At 37.4% G+C, this 17,825-nt stretch overlaps 2 protein-coding genes across 4 annotated transcripts; both read right to left on the bottom strand.

The window, feature by feature from the left end:
- Nucleotides 1-292: 292 nt before the first annotated feature.
- Nucleotides 293-1,397, bottom strand: LOC100265159 (LOB domain-containing protein 38). The gene is made up of 2 exons (XM_002263974.4): nt 896-1,397; nt 293-816 (listed from the first exon to the last, which is right to left on the bottom strand). Exons 1-2 carry the CDS (start codon nt 1,077-1,079, stop codon nt 413-415), a joined length of 588 nt encoding a protein of 195 aa, XP_002264010.1. The 5' UTR covers nt 1,080-1,397; the 3' UTR covers nt 293-412.
- A 3,328-nt stretch (nt 1,398-4,725) lies between these two features.
- Nucleotides 4,726-16,896, bottom strand: LOC100263403 (BTB/POZ domain-containing protein NPY2). 3 transcript variants are annotated; one of them, XM_010649622.3, is made up of 5 exons: nt 16,240-16,896; nt 14,851-15,617; nt 8,105-8,174; nt 6,421-7,599; nt 4,726-5,562 (listed from the first exon to the last, which is right to left on the bottom strand). In XM_010649622.3, exons 2-5 carry the CDS (start codon nt 14,910-14,912, stop codon nt 4,993-4,995), a joined length of 1,881 nt encoding a protein of 626 aa, XP_010647924.1. In that variant the 5' UTR covers nt 14,913-15,617; nt 16,240-16,896; the 3' UTR covers nt 4,726-4,992. The 3 variants fall into 3 exon arrangements, with proteins under 3 accessions (XP_010647924.1, XP_010647925.1, XP_002264153.1); XM_010649623.3 differs by lacking the exon at nt 16,240-16,896 and adding an exon at nt 16,051-16,216; XM_002264117.4 differs by lacking the exon at nt 16,240-16,896 and adding an exon at nt 15,760-16,216.
- Between the last annotated feature and the right edge of the window lie 929 nt (nt 16,897-17,825).

The raw sequence follows: 17,825 nt of genomic DNA on the forward strand, positions 1-17,825 counted from the left end.
ATCTCTTAGAAGATGGGATTTGCCACCTAAAGGCAATATCTTCTTTTGTCCTTTGGACTTGTTTTTCAAATGCTTTCATAATTTGGATTGCTACTACTTATTGAGCATGTGATCCCATCCCCAATTTGAGGATGGGAAGACCCATCTCTTCTCCTTTATTGCTGAAAATGTTTTTGGCTTTTCATCAGGCCGGAGACGTTGAACTTCATTATCAAAAACCCTGTAAATCGATTCATCTCAAGTCTCAACTAGTGGATCATCCTTCAATAACTTATTCACAGAAATAATGAAGTTTGGATTCCAAAACTGATACGATTTCATTTGTTCACTGCTTAGGAAGAAAAATTACAAAAGAAAACATTCATCTCAGAAAGAAAACCCTCCTCTCAAAATGTCACAACTCTTTAACTCTCTAAAGGAATAATCTCAGGGCATTTCCTTCATCTCCTAAAGCATTTTCCCACGTCATCGTCGCAGAATCGTCCGGAGACGTCCTCGGTCTCCGCTCCTCCGTTTCTTCAATCTTCATTCCCGTTGCTGAACCATGCTTTGGTCGGAGATTGACATCCGTCAATCTGTAATCAGTATCTCCTGGCTTCGAAAGGTACTCCTCCGCCAAGTATGCCTCGGAAACCGGCGTCTCAACTCCTTCGAGATCGAGAAACTCTGGTAGCGGCGCTAGCTCGCCGCCACGGAGCACCGTCTCCACTGCCGACTGGCACACGTGCCAGTTCCCCGTCCACAATAACCCTACCGCTCCGAACACAGGATTCACCGTCCGACCACACGCTTCAAACAACAGAGACTGAAACAAGCCTGAAAACATCAAACCTAATCAGCATAACACAAACCACTCGCCCATACATAAAAGAGATATCGTTAGAGGAATACACACATGGACGTTGCCTCTCCGGTACGGTGGAGATGAAGGCCATGAGATCGGCGCGACCAAAGAACTTGGCGACAAAGATGGTGGCATTAGCTTGAGCTTCAGGGCTGTCAATCCACTCCAAACACTGCCGAAGCATGCAATTCTCACTACAACCTTTACGAAGAACTCTGCAGCCACTGCAACTCATCTCCTCCGGTACAGATTCGGATCACCTTCAAACTATAATTTTACATTATCTTGTCATGTTAGCGTCGTTGAAGTCTAGAGGTTATCCAGAGAGATCCCACGTCGTGAAGGCGTCAACAGAGGGAGGATTTTATAGGGAAAACCGGGGTAATTAACCACGGTTAAATCGAGCTAACCATGGTTGGTTGGGGATGTGGACTTCCCAAGTCGTGGGCGATGACGGCTCCGTGTCTCCGCACATTGTTGGCGCCTTCAGAGGTAACAGTGGAAATTAAATGGATGCTTTTCTTCTGAATCTGAACAGATTTCAGTGGTAACCCAAATGCTCATAACTCATAAGAAACAACTTATTTAAAATCAACTTAATAACTTAAGTAATTAAGTGATTTTACCAAATTCAATAAAAGCTTTAGCACAAAAAGTCAAAATAGTTAGATTAAACATAACATTGATGTTGAATGTCTTTGACACGTATCATATCTTTATTAGTCAAAAGTGAGGAGTTAGCCGGCAATAACTGAATACGGCGAAAAGGATGAACCGGAGATCATTGATATTATAGTAGGGAGAAACCAGTAAAGGGTAGGTGGCGTCTTTATCCCATTCGAACCACTAACCAAACTACGTAGAAAAAAGTGGTGGTGTGGTGACTCATGCATCCACATACAAAACGCTGTCTCATAATCCAAATCTTGAAAAATTTGTCCATCTTAATTGTCAGATCCCAAAGATACGGATTTGTAGCCTTTGAAAATCCCCCTCCTCGATTCTGTGATTGGGACGTTTTTGGACTTCTCTCTTATACCTGTAGCCCCGTTACATTTTGTTACATTTGAAAGAGTTAAAGGGAGTGGAGCTGTTCCCAATTGAACGTTCAATACAAAGCCCCGAAGCTAAGTGAAAACCAACATAGTAACCTTTGCTTAGTTTATTAATAAAATTTACGCGGCCTAGTGGGATGCATTCCTTTAAACACTTTTATAAGTCATCTTAGCTAACATAAAACGAGAAAATTTACGCGAAAAATAGTTCTGAGACGAAGTTTAGGACTCATTTGTCGATGTTTTTTATGTTTATTTGGTTAGATTAATGTGAGCGTTTTTGTTTGTTTCCATGCATATTATTGTTGAATTTGTAGGATGGAAGTGGATTGGGTATGTGATTCAGATTGGGCCTTAAACATTATGGGCTGGCTAAGGGGGAGAGATTGGGGTCATCCTCAGGCCCAATTAACTCTCTTCATGGATCATGTGTTTTGGGTACTACATGGCAATGGCATGCCTACCACCGTAGTGAGTGTGACCCTATCTTTACTAGCACTTTTTGGCAAACTCTTTTTGAATTACAGGCACCATACTGTTCATGGGCTTTGCTGATCAACCAAAAATGGATGGTCAAACAGTAGTGGTGACTCCATGTTTGGAAACTTATGTATGCTGTGTCACTGGTGATTGTCTAGGAGTGTATTGGCTTGCTTTGGTAGAATAGTGGTTCTCTTTGGTCAATGGAAGCTTTTAACATAAAAAACATATTAACTATTGGATTCGTTAGGTGTCTCTCATTTCTTTCTCTTTCGTAACTTTTTTCTCTTATAACCTAGAATATTTATAAAAATTTTCCTATTAGCTTTTCTTATTTTATAATGAATCTAATAACATTCACACGTGAACTTAAGAAATAATCTATATAATATTCCTTCTACGAAAGAAATATATTCCAATTAAGAATTTTAGACATTTTATAACAATCTACACCTTCATCAAATTTCATTAACTTTCCACCTCTCCCTAGTATTCAGTTTCTGTGTGCCTTGCTCTCCTTGTGTGTCACACTTCTTTTCGTGCATTATGGTCTTGTCGTGTGCCACGATCTTCTTGTTTCTTGTATCATATTCTATGAAAGAATAATTAACTTCACCTTACAACAAAACTTCGTTTTTGCAATCCTCTTTTGTATTCTATTCTTTTTGTTCTTTTTGAAATCTTTAACTAAGACTCTTCTAGACAATTTCAATCAAGGCTCTTTTACACATCTTCAACCAAGACTCTTTTATAAATCTTCAACCAGGGTTTTTTTTAGAAATCTTCAATCAAGGCTCTTTTAAAAATCTTTAACTAAGACTTTGATATCGATTTTTGGGAAAACAAAAGTTTTGATACAACTTGTTAGGAAAACAAAAGCTCTCATGCCACTTATTGTGCCAATGAAGGCTTTAATACAAATATATTAATGGAAGAACATAAAAATAAAACAATCAACATAGAAAGATACATAAGATTTTAATATGATTCGATCAACCATACCTACCTTTGTTAGTGAGAGATAACATTCCATTATATGATAGAAAACATTGCAAAGGACAAAAATAAAAACAACTATTATGCCTTGAAATATTCCATAATTCCGCACTCTTTATATCTCTATCTAAACCCTTTTAATCCATTGGGTGTCTCCTATATGTTTAGTCTTTATAGGCTCATATCCCTCTTATAACTTATTCTCCTCATGACTTAAAAAATTTATGAAAGTATCTCTACTAGCTTTCCTAATTTTACAGTGAATCTAATTACAATCACATATAAACTTAAAAATATTTTATATAATATTCCTTCTACAAAAAAAAAAAGATTTCAAATAAGAATTGGACACACTTCCCAACAATCTTTGCCTTGAATCAAATTTCATTAAGTCAATTTTTTATCTCTCTATAATATATGGTTTCCTTGTACACCTTGTTCTCTCCATGTGCCACAATTCCCTTCATGCATTGTGATCTTGACGTATGCCAACTTGGTTGGGCCAATCATCCCTACCTTCACGAATAAGTTATACCATTCTATTATACCATAAAAAATATTACAAAGAACACAAATAGATATAACTATTCCAAAATACCATGTCTTTCACTCTTCCTCACATTTACATCCTAAATTGCAAGTCCTCTTACTCCATCAGATGTTTCTTCCTCTACCTCACACCTATATCCTATCCATATAGTATTCTCATGTTCATATCTCTCTCATAACTTGTTCCTCTCATGGTTTCGAAAATTTATAAAAATATCCCTACTAATTTTCCTTATTTCCATTCAGTTTTTGACGATTTGGGACATGTTTAGGCCATTTGGGATGCGATTAATGTATGGATTGGGAAGGGAAGGTCCACACGCAGGGAACTGGTGAATACATTATGTGGGCATGCGCATAATTTGAAGTTGCAGATGGCTGTGGGGTGGAGACTGGGGGCGAGGGGGTTGAGAACTTGAGGTTAGAATTTAGAAATACCCCTACGCCCAGGATGTTCTGTGCTTGAAGAAGCTGGCTGAGAATTTCATTGACCTGTTCATCAGAGACTGGTTGAAATCCTCATCGGGGTCTCCATTTTTGTGGACCCTTGAAAGTTGTAGCAGACAAAGTTAATGGTGTTTTACGAAAGCTCCCATACACAAAACCATAGTTGAAAACATGGTATTCTTATTCTGAAGTGGTGCGTCTGTCACACGAGAATGAGAACAACATCCCTAAGCCCTTTCTCACTATTAATTAAATCATCATATATTTCTTGCTATTCTCGCATTTCAATCGGCTAGTATACATACATACTGATTATTCATGACCAACACGATTGACTGGCTAAGAACAAAAACATAATACAAATTTACTAGTTGCCATAATGAAAATGATAGAGCTCAATTGCTGTTTACAATGACTAGGGACCACACATCAAACTCATATTTAGTTGTAAAACATTCAACAACCACTAGTTGCCTAAACCACTTACCCTGCAAAATCAATTCCAAGCTCTTCTTCCAATCTATTATATGCTTCATTTTTGCTTTAAGTCTAACATAAACCCCAAAAAAGAAGGAAAAAAAAAAACCCAGTAAAACCATTCTATATAATTCGTTTGTAGTATCAGGAGACTGAATGCCTCCTGTTTCTGGAGGGTGTGGATTTGGCTTCTTCTGGGTTGGCAGAACCAGAGCTCCCTGATGAATCTGATCCGCTATTCTCACCTTGTCCTGATTTGCTTGACCAGAGTTTGGTGAAGATCTTCTTTGACATGAGCAATCCTTTCATTTTGTTAATGGCAGCCTTGTCGATGCTGCCTTTACTGTCTCCACCATTACGCTCACTTGCTCCCACTCCATTGCCCAACCTTAAGGAAGCTAGCTCCCCCTTGAGGGCCTTGAGCTCCTCCAGAGTGGCCACAGCATCCCAGTCTTCTTCTGTGTTGGTTGTTACTGACCTTGAGCTGCCGTGGGATGCACTGTTTAGATCCTTGATGCCTTTAGGTAGGTCAGGGGTGCTGCTGCCTGATGTAGCGGTGGCCCGGACCTGCTCAAAAAAGAGTACCTGCACAACTACCCGCAAGGGGAGTCTCTCATTCTGCACTGCATGCATGCATGCATCAACTGATAGCTTCTTGCAGTCCATCAGCCTGCAAATTCTCTTCCTTTCACTCTTGCTGATCCCAGGGTGCTCCTGCATTACCATTATAAATCGGTAAGTAAATATATATAAGCCTGATCAACTAAATGTTCTTAGTGTTATCTTCTGGAAATTAATTCTCTTATATTATAACATATTAATCTAAAATAGTTTCCTTCTAAGGTATTGCTTGATTGCATTGCTTGTTATATTAGAAAACACAAAACTGACAATATCACAGAAAATGGCTATTTCGTTCACCCCCAACGAAAATGAGCCTCGAGTAATGCCAAATGCCAGCATAAGTTGGTCCACAGATTTTATGCAGTATCTTAAGTTTCGTGAAGAAAAATATTAAAACAAGAGCTTGCCACAAACAATCAGTGCACATAGGAACTATAAGATATAGCAGCAATTTTCATTTGATATATTCTACTGAGTTTCTAAGGTTATGCTTGGCTTTGAAAAGTACTAATGAAAGAAAAAAAAATGGTAAGAAAAATGATTTTCTCTCGTTTGGTTTTGAATATAAAAAATACAAAAGAAAGTCAAATATAATTAAAATAAATAAGAAACTTATATATTTTTAAATTATTCAATCTTTCTACAAGAGAGTTAAATAAGTAAGATGAGTTTGAAGTACAATATAAAAATAATTTATTAACTTTTAATCTATTTATTCTTTCCTTCTACTTTTCCTCTCTATTTTCTTTCCCTTACATTTTCCCTCAAACTTTATGAAAACCAAACATAGCCTAAAACAAAAGCCTATTCCAGGTGAGACAAACAGCGTTTTCATTATTCCCTATTATGGGTTTTAAGATGAAAAATAAATCAAAAGGTGTCATGCAAAAACAAAGTTAGTTGAATCTCATAATGTAAATCAAGAGCAGAATTTTGAGAAACTGTTACCTTGAGATACATGTCAATGGCTCGGTATAGACCGTCATGAGCTGGTCGAGAGAAACCAGAGACCAGCTCTGCTAGATCAACAAACTTTGACAGAGGTAGATTTGGGTCCTTGGCAATTTCAGCAAGGTACCCATCCACCAGCTTTGCCACCATCAGTTTGGAAGCATCCGATAAAATCCCTGGCCTTCTTACTTCCTGAAGCTCATGGGCAGCTGTTGATTCAATCTCAGCATTCTGCTCTTGCATCAGAAACTCCTCTACTATTTGCTGTACTGTATCAACATCATACCTTGCAGTTTCCCCTTCTGGTGCTCTTATCAGGAGATCATTCACAGAGGCTTCCTCCAGTTGCTGCCCTATTCTCCTCACCAGCTCTCTCTTTGCTCTCTCTCCTGAATCCATAAAAATGGCAGCTTTTAACAACTTGAGCAAGAAACTACAGGAGACACTGCATTTATCTGCAGGTAAAAGCCACACAATTGTATCTACTGTTGATCTAAACTTGGCTGTATCTCCATTTGGGATCATGCCCTTGGAGAAACCTGGCAGCCTTTTGAGAGCAAAAGCTTTCAATGCTTCTCCAATCACTTCATGAGAAATCACTGCTTGTGTTTTGATACTCATTATAACACGCTTGTACAAATCAATTTCAAGCTCACAAAGGTCCTCAACCCACCAGTCCTTTGGAACCACTGGACGGTTTCCAACACCATTCCATTTTGGATCAGTACCATTTTCCTCTGGGAGCTTCTTCCGATTATAGGTATAGGACCAATCCACCCTGGAAACATCAATGGAAGCTTTGGAAGCTATAGAGTCAATGCAGTGGCTGATCACCTTGAGGTCCTCAGACAATGGTAAAAGAGACTTTGTGGTTTGAAGAACAATGATAGAATCCTTCCAGCTACGAAAAATGCTAGAGTTAAGGAAAACATCAATTTTGTAGATGAGGTTCCCTTTCTCAATAGTCTCATGCATCCCTAGATACTCAGCCGCACAACGAGCTGCAACAACATTATAAGCATTGAGGGTGACAGTCATACCATAACAGAACTTGGCACATATCTCAAAGGCAGAGGGCCCGCCAGGAATATCAGGAATGTGGACTTCATCACTGTTTCCGTCATTTGTGGCTGCAACCAATTTTTGCAAGCACTCACTCTTGGACAGTAATGGAAACTACAGAACCAGAATTCAGTTAAGAAATAGTATGAGATTAACAATCTTGAGAGCTGTGTCATTTAATGCATGTGCCTAGTATCAACATAACTGGGTGTCATATCCAACACATTTTAAAACCTATATCAAATAACAAACTCAACATGAAGCTAAGCCTATGCTAGCTTTGTTTTAGGCTTGGCTTATGAGGATTGCAGCAGAACTCAAGCCAAGTAACAAGTTCTTGTTGTTTTAACTCAGAACAACCCAATCAAATTACTGACCAAGAATAGCCCCATTGACTAATTGGCATATGCAGAAATGAGTGATTAGAGTTAAATGGATTGCATTATGAAATTATAAAATGACATTGATGCAGGTTGATGCCCAAAAGAAATCATGTGCCAGAATGGCATCAAGTGAGCACAGTTTTCTGTGTTCATGTAGAAAAATGCAAAAATTATAGTTTGGTCATCACATGGTAAAAGGTGCACACATTTCTATGTAGATCAACAGATCAACACACCTTATGCAGATAAAACTTCACCTCCCCTACATTAACCACAATGTCAGTTGCCAACTCTGATGCCACATACCTGCACATGTGAATATTCATCTGGTAACGTAGTCAATGCAATTTCATAAAGTAGAGACGATTTAATGTACTATGCCATCAATTTTTCTTTTTCTTTTTTCTTTTAGCTAATAAACTTGTGTTAGAAGGGTCTTTTAAAAAATTCATGACTTTGTTTGATTTATAAGTGAGAACAACCAAATGGAATCTTATGTTTTTGTTTACTTATTTTATTTGATACAGAGAAAAAGGACAGGAGACAGATGTACAATGTACAGTCACATCAAACAATAATTTTTTTGAAGCACATGAAATATATGACGTCATCCGCATGAAATTCTCAGCACTTTTCAGAAAAAACAGAATCTGTTGCCACATCTAGATTTCAAGACAGACCATTAATGGAGCCACAGAAAGAGAACCGAGGTCTGTTTGTTTCGGAAAAAAAGAAATCATGGAAAGGGTGGGTATCAAAGCTGTTAGATGAGAAATGTGCCATTATAATTGCTTTGGTGGACTATGTTGTTAAGTACCATGTAATGTGAACAACCTCACATGTGAACTACTAGACAATCACCAGCAAAGCAGCCTCCAAAGATATAGTTTAATTTTCTAGAACCATTTCTTGAATATCTGAGTTTATTTACCAGGAACTGCCCAGTGAAAAACAAAATAATAGTATTAATAATTTGGGCACGTTATTACTGAACTAATTTAGTCCTCTGATCTTTTACACAGCGGTTCATCCTGATTCGCTAGGAACTCTTCTTGTCTTGCACGTGTCAACAATATATATCCCTCTCTAGGGTGAGACCATTCCACATGTTATGAGGCAGATGGCTGGTCATAGACAAATGAATGGGAGAACAAATACACAGAAAGCAAGACTCTAGCAACCAAAACCATGACACCACGGTACATGATTAGTTATTTCTGAAAGTTCAATCTTGATTACAAAACTACCTAGAGGGAGGTAAAGACATAGTTCAAGCAATATGTACTCCAAAATTACAACCAAAGTTTACCAATTTCAATAATTCAATCAATGATAATTGAAAATAATCATGCACTGAATAATAACAACCGATATATGTGGAAAAACCACCTAAAAAGTCTCTCTTTGCCAATGTAAAAAACCACAGATCAAACTATTGTAGAACAAATCCTCTAAATATGAAAAGAAAGTACATGGTTTTACCTGATCCAAATGCACTTACTTCCAAGGGTCTTATATCAATCAACACATAAATTTTTCTTTCAACACATAAATTTCGCTTTGGCGGTCCATAGGAATGCAACGGTTAATGAAGTGTGGGACCCAAATTTTGGTCAAGGAGGTTGGAATCTTAGATTTTCTAGAGGTTTTAATGATTGGGAATTGGATTTAATAGGAGATTTGCTTTCTATGTTGAGAGACTACAGGATATCTTCAGAGGAGGATTCAGTTTTTTGGAAGGGTGGGGGAAATGGAATTTTTGGGGTTAAGGATGCTTACAAACAGCTGGTTGCTCCCAACGTTTTCACCTTCTCGAAAAAGTGCATTTTGGTGGATAAAGTTCCAACCAAAGCTGCCTTTTTTGCTTGGGAGGCCACATGGGGGAAGATTCTTACCCTAGATAGGCTTCAAAAACGGGGGTGGCAGCTCCCTAATCGTTGTTTTTTGTGCGGTTGTGAAGAAGAAACTGTAAATCATATTCTTTTACACTGTATAGTAGTCAGGGTCCTCTGGGAGATCGTCCTTACCTTGTTTGGGGTTCAGTGAGTGTTCCCAAAGACAGTCAAAGAGGTGTTATTTAGTTGGAGGGGCCCTTTTGTGGGGAAAAAAAGGAAAAAGACCCAGAATTCCATTCCGTTGTGTATTTTTTGGACGGTCTAGAAGGAAAGGAATAGATTAGCTTTCGGGGGGGGGGTGGTCCTTAGCTATACAGAAACTCAAAAATTCTTTTGTATGTAATTTATGGAGTTGGGTTAGGGTGTATATTGGAGAGGAGTCCTCTTCGCTGTTAGGCTTTTGGAGTGGCTTGCGTCCACTTAAGGGTTGGTAAGGTTGTTTGTTTTTTGCGTTTCAAGGTTTAAGCTACTATGTATACTCCTTGTATACTTTGTGGCTTTTTGCCTTTTTATAATATATTTCATGCTTATTTATAAAAAAAAACACATAAATTTTTCTTTCACATCCTTGATACAACCAACTCCTTAGCATATCACCTCAACATGGTGTTGAGGCTAATGGATTGATGCACCATCTTGTTTTTCCCCCTAAAGGACTTCTAAGAAAGTTCTTGAAAGATACAGAGAACTAGAGTGATAGTGAAGAATAATGGCTTTGAGATCACATGAAAAGTTTTTAGTCTAGAATGTTAGGTTTTTCTATCAAAACCCTAATTGGATATTTGGAGAAGGTAAAAACAAAGTAATTTTGGCAAAAAATCTGATAAAATTCTAAAAATCAAGCTTAAAAATACAGAATAGAAGAGTCAAAGCTCAAATGTCTTGCAAGGGACGGTTTGAACTTGATGCAGACATTTAAACATCCAACAAGAGGACCTTTGAACGTCTACGCATTTTTCTCAATTTTTCCATCTGATTTTCATACTTTTCTTTGAATTTCAAACTCTTTATATACCAAACCATTTCTCATACCCTAATACATCGAACACATACATACCTCAAATGAAGTTGATTCTCAAGTTACTTGAAGTCAATTGCAACAGGTAAAACCCTTAGAACATATGACATGTTGAATTCAATGCAATAATGGAACAAAATTGTCAACTTAATCTAATACATGAACAATTTCAAAAGTTTAAGACCTATTAAGGAATGGATCAACCATGCATACAAAGATAACCCTAATAATTTAACTCATACTATATAACTCCATGTTTGTGCAGTGACTAAGCCTTGCTTCATGTGACCATGCCGATTCTACAACCTTTGTCCAATCTTCTTCCATCACATTGGGTGCTACTTTTAGGTTATGATACATTTCCAATTCCGTATACATTTCCAGTTCCGTAGTTCTATCATTTTCGAACCCTATTACTCTTCTATCTTAACATTCTTATTTCAATTATGTACATTTTATGCCTCATTGGATTTTCCAATGAATCAAATTTGATATTGCAAAGTCCACCCAAATTAGATTGATGTGCAACACCAAATACATTGTTGAGTTTATTTTTGGACTTTATAGCGAAAGATCTCTTGACCTTCTTGCTTTTCACTACATGTTCAATCATGACAATCACACCAAACTTCACTCCCCACTGCTTCTATTATTACCTCCATGAGGACTAGTACTAACCTCTAAACCTTCCACCCTAGCTCCTCAACTAGCCCCATAAGGAAGTAGCATGGATGGTTCTATAAAAGACATGTGTCCTGTTGTGCATTGGGGAGTGAGAAATGATGGATGCTGAATGCAAAATAATTTTTGAACAATCATATGCTTTCTAGATATGCTTATGATACAGCTAGAATATGACATGATTAAAAACTATTTTTTGGAAAAACAAAACTAAGCTTCTCATGAAATAATGAAAATGCCCCTTCAGTAAGTGTATAAATGAGGCTTCTTACAAACTAAGAGAAAATGTGTGACCGAGGGTTTCAATTGCATGAAGCCTCTCTACTTTCACAATTGAAGAGAGGGAGATAACGAAATTGCTTCTTGTCAAATTTCATTTTAAAAATTAATTCTTTTTTCCAAGATTAGCAATTGTTATGAGTCAACAGTAGTATTTTAGATAGATGAACCAAAAACTTATAATTGTTAGTTATATACACTTAAATCGTACATGTGTGAATGCATGTGTGTATCACATCATTATCAGAATCCAGATGCAACATTATTTTATTTTATGAAATCTGTTGCATCAGTGTCCGTAAAATATCCTCTCTGCATCCTGGACAATATATCCAAAATATTCTTCCATCTCTCCACTAGGCCTATAAAATGCCTAACACTAGTTATTTCTTTCAACACCAGAATAACCCAAATGAGCTACCTCATTCATTGCCATCTCCACATTAAACCACTGTTACTGAATCTAAACACCACTTCAGCCACCATCACCAACCACTACTGCTTCTATTCTCACCCACTGAAATACAATCACAACCCATCATTGAGACCACCACAATCTACCTTGTCCAATAATGTCACTCAGCCCCATATCCAAATTCACTTTTACTGGAAGATGGACCACTGTGGTATATTAGATAATAGCAGCCACATGATACTGCTTACATTCAAATAGGATACAGCGCATAGCACAGTTTAGTTTACTTAATTGGAATGTGATATACTGGTTTCAATAGGTTTCTCTTTACTAGCAGAGGAGGTGCTAGAGGATCATTTAAGCATTGTCAACAAATGCAACAGAGGATATTGTTTTAGGTTAGAGCTGTTCACATTGTTACTTTGCCTCACATAAAGGAAAGCAGAAGGAACATTAAGAACAAAATTTCCAAATCTCTAAATTTAGAGTTCTGTAACTGTTGTATCATATATGCAAAATGCAATCCAGATGATTGATACCCCAGGTATACATTTTCATGGTAAGAGGTATAGTGCACCATTCCACCCCTGAAAACCACTGCCACCTTTGATGTTCCTTGATAGAATCACCCCTCTCCAATGCCATTAAACCCACTGTGCTTAACCCGCCATCTTCAAAGACCACCATGCTGGTCAATTTTTTGCTACCAAAATTACAACAATTACTAACAACCAACTCCCATTTCTACCTAAAAAACACCACATCAACTACCACAATCTATATTTCGCTGCCACCATTGTTAATCATAACCACAAGATGTGGCTTCTTACAGATACAATTAACTTAGGAGTCCCTTGTATAAAAAAATTAAATAGTAAAAGAGTTGAAATTACATCACATTTCCAAATAGATGAAGTTATAAATCATAATTAAGTCTTTCCTGGAAATGCTTTGGGTGGGTTACTCAAGTAATATGTAGTGATCTCACTGTACTGATGTTAATCCTCTTTCCCCAGAACTTGTTTGGTTATCCTTTCCTGATATGGCTTTTAAGCAAGAAAGCCAACTAGCATGCAAAGGTGTATATATTTCAGGCAACTCTGCCATTCTCACCAGTTCTAGTTCTGTAATGGACAACATTTGCTCTATTCTACTTAGAGTATCTTCTAGTTGTTGGCTGAAGGCACAATTTTCTTCATTTTATTTTTAATATCACATCAGAGGTGTTCTCTTAAATGGATTAGCATCAAAGATGATATCCTCATTCATATGACACATTTGCCTTGTAATCAAAGCCAAATACTTTATTTCCATGTCTTTTTCAATGAGCAAAGCAACAAGCTTTCATCCAGGCACAAACAACCAGTCCACGGATTGACTAGGTGTCCAATATACCAGAGGCCTAAAGCATCCCTATAAAATTCTGAAGCAGATCCAATTCCAGATCTTTGCCAGATATAATATAATCTATATCACTTCTAAAGGAAATCAACTTTTTTCTCCAAAGCCCATGATTGAATAAACTTCCCCAATTTCTGTACTGATACCACTAAACAAGATCTAATGTACTTAATACATAGATCAGGCTTCTTATTAATTCTTTCATATGTGCCACTAAATTAGCCTTTAAGTTACAAAAATATGGTAAGCACAGATAAGACAAACTAAGTCCACATTTATAATGATGATATTTCCTCCAAACATTCTATTTAAAGTATTGGGACATAATCATTTTACCATCCCTTCTAAGGAATCTTATACTTAAAATTGCATTACCAAGCCCAAAATCCTTCAATTGGAATGGACAAGTGATTATTTACTTGACTAATAAATTGAATGCTTAAAACAAAGATAATAATCAACATCAAGGGTCATTATTACATAGTGTCTCCTTGTTCCCCTTCCAGATGTCCAACCATGTTCAATTCCAGAATGCAGTAAGCACATCAAAGTGAGAAATGATATGTAAGCAATACTTCTCAAAGGAAGTGCAGATATAACCTTAAAGCAATTACCCGCACCCAACAATTGGAACTGCTAAAAGTTTTGTACAAACTTTCTGAACTTTGGATATAAAGTCTCAACATCCCATCAAAATAAGCTATTAGCAAATTCATGCTAAATCATGAAGCCATCACAATTAAAATAACTGAGCACATCCTTCCAGACCTCGAAGTTCTCCAGTAATGGCCCATAAATGCCAAAAGAAGAATATAACATAAAAGGATGCAAGATCAACAATCAGGTCTAGACAAATTGACCAATCCTTTTTGGGGGCAGTAAGATGGACTGAGTGGAACAAGGATGAACTGGTTGTGCTCATAGAGCCTGCTGGCATATTTCATTTTAACCAATGAAGTGACTAGCAGACACCAACAAAAGCCCAAAATAGACCTTGGACATTATTTTATCTTATTGAATACTGAAATATCCTAGATAAGAAAGTAAATTTTCAAACTGCTTCAATGGCCCTAGATTAAGCATGAAAAAAAGTTGCAGAACAACAACAAAAGAGGGTATAGTGAAGAGAATTTCAATGTGCGGAAAACAATGGAGACAAGGAAGATGGTCAACATCAAAGCTTATGCCAAGTGAAACCAAATGCATCATGATAAAACATCAACATAAACAACTTCAGAGAAATTAAAAAAAAAAAATGACGATAAAAATAGCTAAGGCTGCAAAAGATCTCACCTAACACTGTTTCCATCAGTCTGAAAGGAATCTGGCTTTGATCCAAGCTTCATAAACTTCATCTTGGCAAGCTGCGGGCCACTTATGATTCTCCTCCAATACTTCAAACCAGGTGTCCCCAAGACTCAAATAATCACTGCAAAATCAGATATCTCATGGTCGCCATGGCACATTCCTGATGATCCAAGTTTGCCTGAATGGAGAAATGATTTCAGAGAGACGTAAAGGAATGCCCCAGGTGTGGGGACCAGATTTCCGAATGTGCCCAACTTTCACAGTTTCAAGGGAAGAAAAAGGGATCAAAGAGAGGATATATGCCACAACTATGACCGAATCTTGACCAGAATGGAGGTAAAGAGTCTGTGTGAAAGAGAGAGAGAGCAAATGGGGTAGTGCAATTTTTTAAGCAGGGGTTCTCTTAAATAACAAGAGAGCCAGAGAAGTGATTGTTTCCTTGGTTGACAGCAGCGCCCATGGACCCCGGGTGCACCCAGTCAGCCAAGGAGACATAGCCAACAGACTCTCATCACTAAATAATACTCAAACCAGAGACACCCACAAGCACAAATCTGACTCCACCCTCACCCCCTCCCTATTTCTTTATCTTTCCCTCTCTGAGTTCTCTGTTTCTTTGTTTTCTTTTTTAAAGCTTAAAAAGATCAAAGATTCACACCACCAAGACCCTCTTGTGTGCTGTTTAAAGTTTCAAGTTCCAAACCCTATATATAATTATATATATTTTCTTTTTACCGTTGAAGTTTGAAAACCTGCAACAGAAAACAGCATCTCGGTATCAGTTGAAGAAACCACCAAAACGGTAGACAACAAGCATCTTATCTTCATATGAATATAAATGAGAAGGATCACAATATAAAGTAAAATATTAATGAACAATCCAACATCACCAACCAACAAAATGGTTCCAAAAACGTGAAGCGGAATTGAAATCTGGGGAACAACATATCAGAATCAACTCAGAGATATTCATAGAGATTTATGCCTAAAATGTTGAGGCCAACGTCATGCTGTGTTCATACAAATTGAAATCGTGAAACCCCACATGAAATTCTGCATACAATCAAGCTGAAAACAAAAGACAAAGCCCAAAATCCACTCTCCGTGTAAACCCCAACAAAACCCAAGACCCTTTTAAGCTGATATCAAATCTATAAACTCATAAACCCATGTAAAAATACTAACAGGCATCAACTCTCAAATCCGTATGGGTTGCATGAAAGAATGTAGAAAATAGAAATAGAAGAAAACCCCATTTGAAATGGAGTGAAATCAAAGACAACTGACTCTGTACAACCCAAACCAGAATCATCTCAAAAGGAGAAGCAAACAACCAAGAGAGAGCAACCAAGAGTGAAAAAGTAAAAGACTCACTCAAATATCTACACCAACAGCTGTGCCAAGTGCCAACCCTCTCACTTCTCACTGAAGAAAGTAGAAAGAATCAAACAGTGAAGTGCAGAGAATAGTGACAAGCTATAGAGTCCATGCATGAATAAGCACTAAGCATGCACAAGTCTGGTGGACCAGACGCACCACCATGAGATTGGCTCAGACCCACGAAAACCGAAAGCTAATGAAACAACCCAAAAGTCCCCATCACAGGAAACAACCAGCTTCTGCCCTGCCCTAAACGCACCGTTTTGGAAAATGTCCAATCACCTTATTATCAACTTCTTTTCCATCATTTTTTTTTTTTGAACTCTTTCTTCAAAGTTCCCTTTTTTTCTCTTTCTTTTTTGAAAACAAAACAAAAATCAGGCACATTTTGCAGGGTATATCGTATACCCTAATAACTAATTGAAACTTCCAGATTTCTCATCATCTCCCCCCCTTTTTTTTCCCATTCACCAAACGGGGAAAAAGGAGAAAATTTTCTTTGTACATGAGAATAGCCATTTATTTAACTTTCCTCAGTGTTTAATTATGGTGAGAAAGTGAAAAAATGTGGGTGCAATCTGCGATCTGCACGCCAAGCTGACACTCAACTTTCTCAGTTTCTTGCACCCTCTTTAACGTTGAGTCCTTTATGAAATGACCCTTTACTTGTGTCCTAATTCACCCATTTTCCCATTTCTTGTGCTTCCGGCAACCTCATAAATTCATAACTTGTTCACCCCTGTTTTCTCTATCTGGATCATCTCCAATTTCTTTTTCTCCCTGATCAAGTTAAAATACATTCAATGTTTTCTTTCTACATGATTCATTATTACTGAATATTTTGAATTTTCTAATAAAAGTATCTTCCTCCTAATTTGTTTTGACTTTAATGTCTAACCAAACTCAGAAGTAGAGTTATTAAATAGGAAGAAATAGCTTCATCCAACTCACTGCAGCTTAACCAAGATTGACTATTGGAGAAGCATATACCCTCAAATTCCAAGAATCCTCCTCTCCCACCCAAACTCATATAAATTAAAATAAAGAAAAAAAAACGATGAAGAGCATGGCCGATTATAAAATAAGCTTGGATTTACTCATATTCCCTTAGAACACATCCCTATAATAGTGCTACATTTCTTTAAATTTAGAAAGAGATCAGTCATACCACATCTTAAGGCTCCCATTCTCTCTTTTCCCTAAGAGGGTATCTATCTGAGCTCCTTAACACACATGGTGCTGACTGTATCCTTATAAATACAGTTATAAATCCTATGCATAAAATGATACTGATTCCTTACAAAATACTTCGGTTCCATCTGCTTCATCATGTGGTCAGGGCTTTCCCACATAAGATGGTCAACCCGCAACCTTGTTTTCAAATGGGGTCATGACCTCCTAGTTTTAACCTTTAGAATCTTAGCACTTGATTGTGGACATTTGCTAGTTCTGGAAAATGGTCCCCCATGTTCCACATGTTTTGGCTTGGGTTTTTGGTATGGTTGCCCACATTTATCAAATGGGTTTTCCTTAAACAAATCGTTTCCTCTCCCAACTTGAATGGAAATCCCTAATTTTGA

The sequence above is a fragment of the Vitis vinifera genome, chromosome 3 (genome assembly GCF_030704535.1).
Source record: "Vitis vinifera cultivar Pinot Noir 40024 chromosome 3, ASM3070453v1".
In the NCBI taxonomy this organism is placed as follows: Eukaryota; Viridiplantae; Streptophyta; class Magnoliopsida; order Vitales; family Vitaceae; genus Vitis; species Vitis vinifera.

Bases quoted from the DNA above. Each gene is read 5' to 3' on its own strand.
- LOC100265159 (XM_002263974.4), bottom strand. From the start codon at position 1,079: ATGAGTTGCAGTGGCTGCAGAGTTCTTCGTAAAGGTTGTAGTGAGAAT. The intron at 817-895 runs GTGTGTATTCCT...TGATGTTTTCAG, and splicing joins ACCGGAGAGGCAACGTCCAT to GCTTGTTTCAGTCTCTGTTG.
- LOC100263403 (XM_010649622.3), bottom strand. From the start codon at position 14,912: ATGAAGTTTATGAAGCTTGGATCAAAGCCAGATTCCTTTCAGACTGAT. The intron at 8,175-14,850 runs GTGAGATCTTTT...TCACATGTGCAG, and splicing joins ACTGATGGAAACAGTGTTAG to GTATGTGGCATCAGAGTTGG. The intron at 5,563-6,420 runs GTAACAGTTTCT...ATGGTAATGCAG, and splicing joins CCATTGACATGTATCTCAAG to GAGCACCCTGGGATCAGCAA.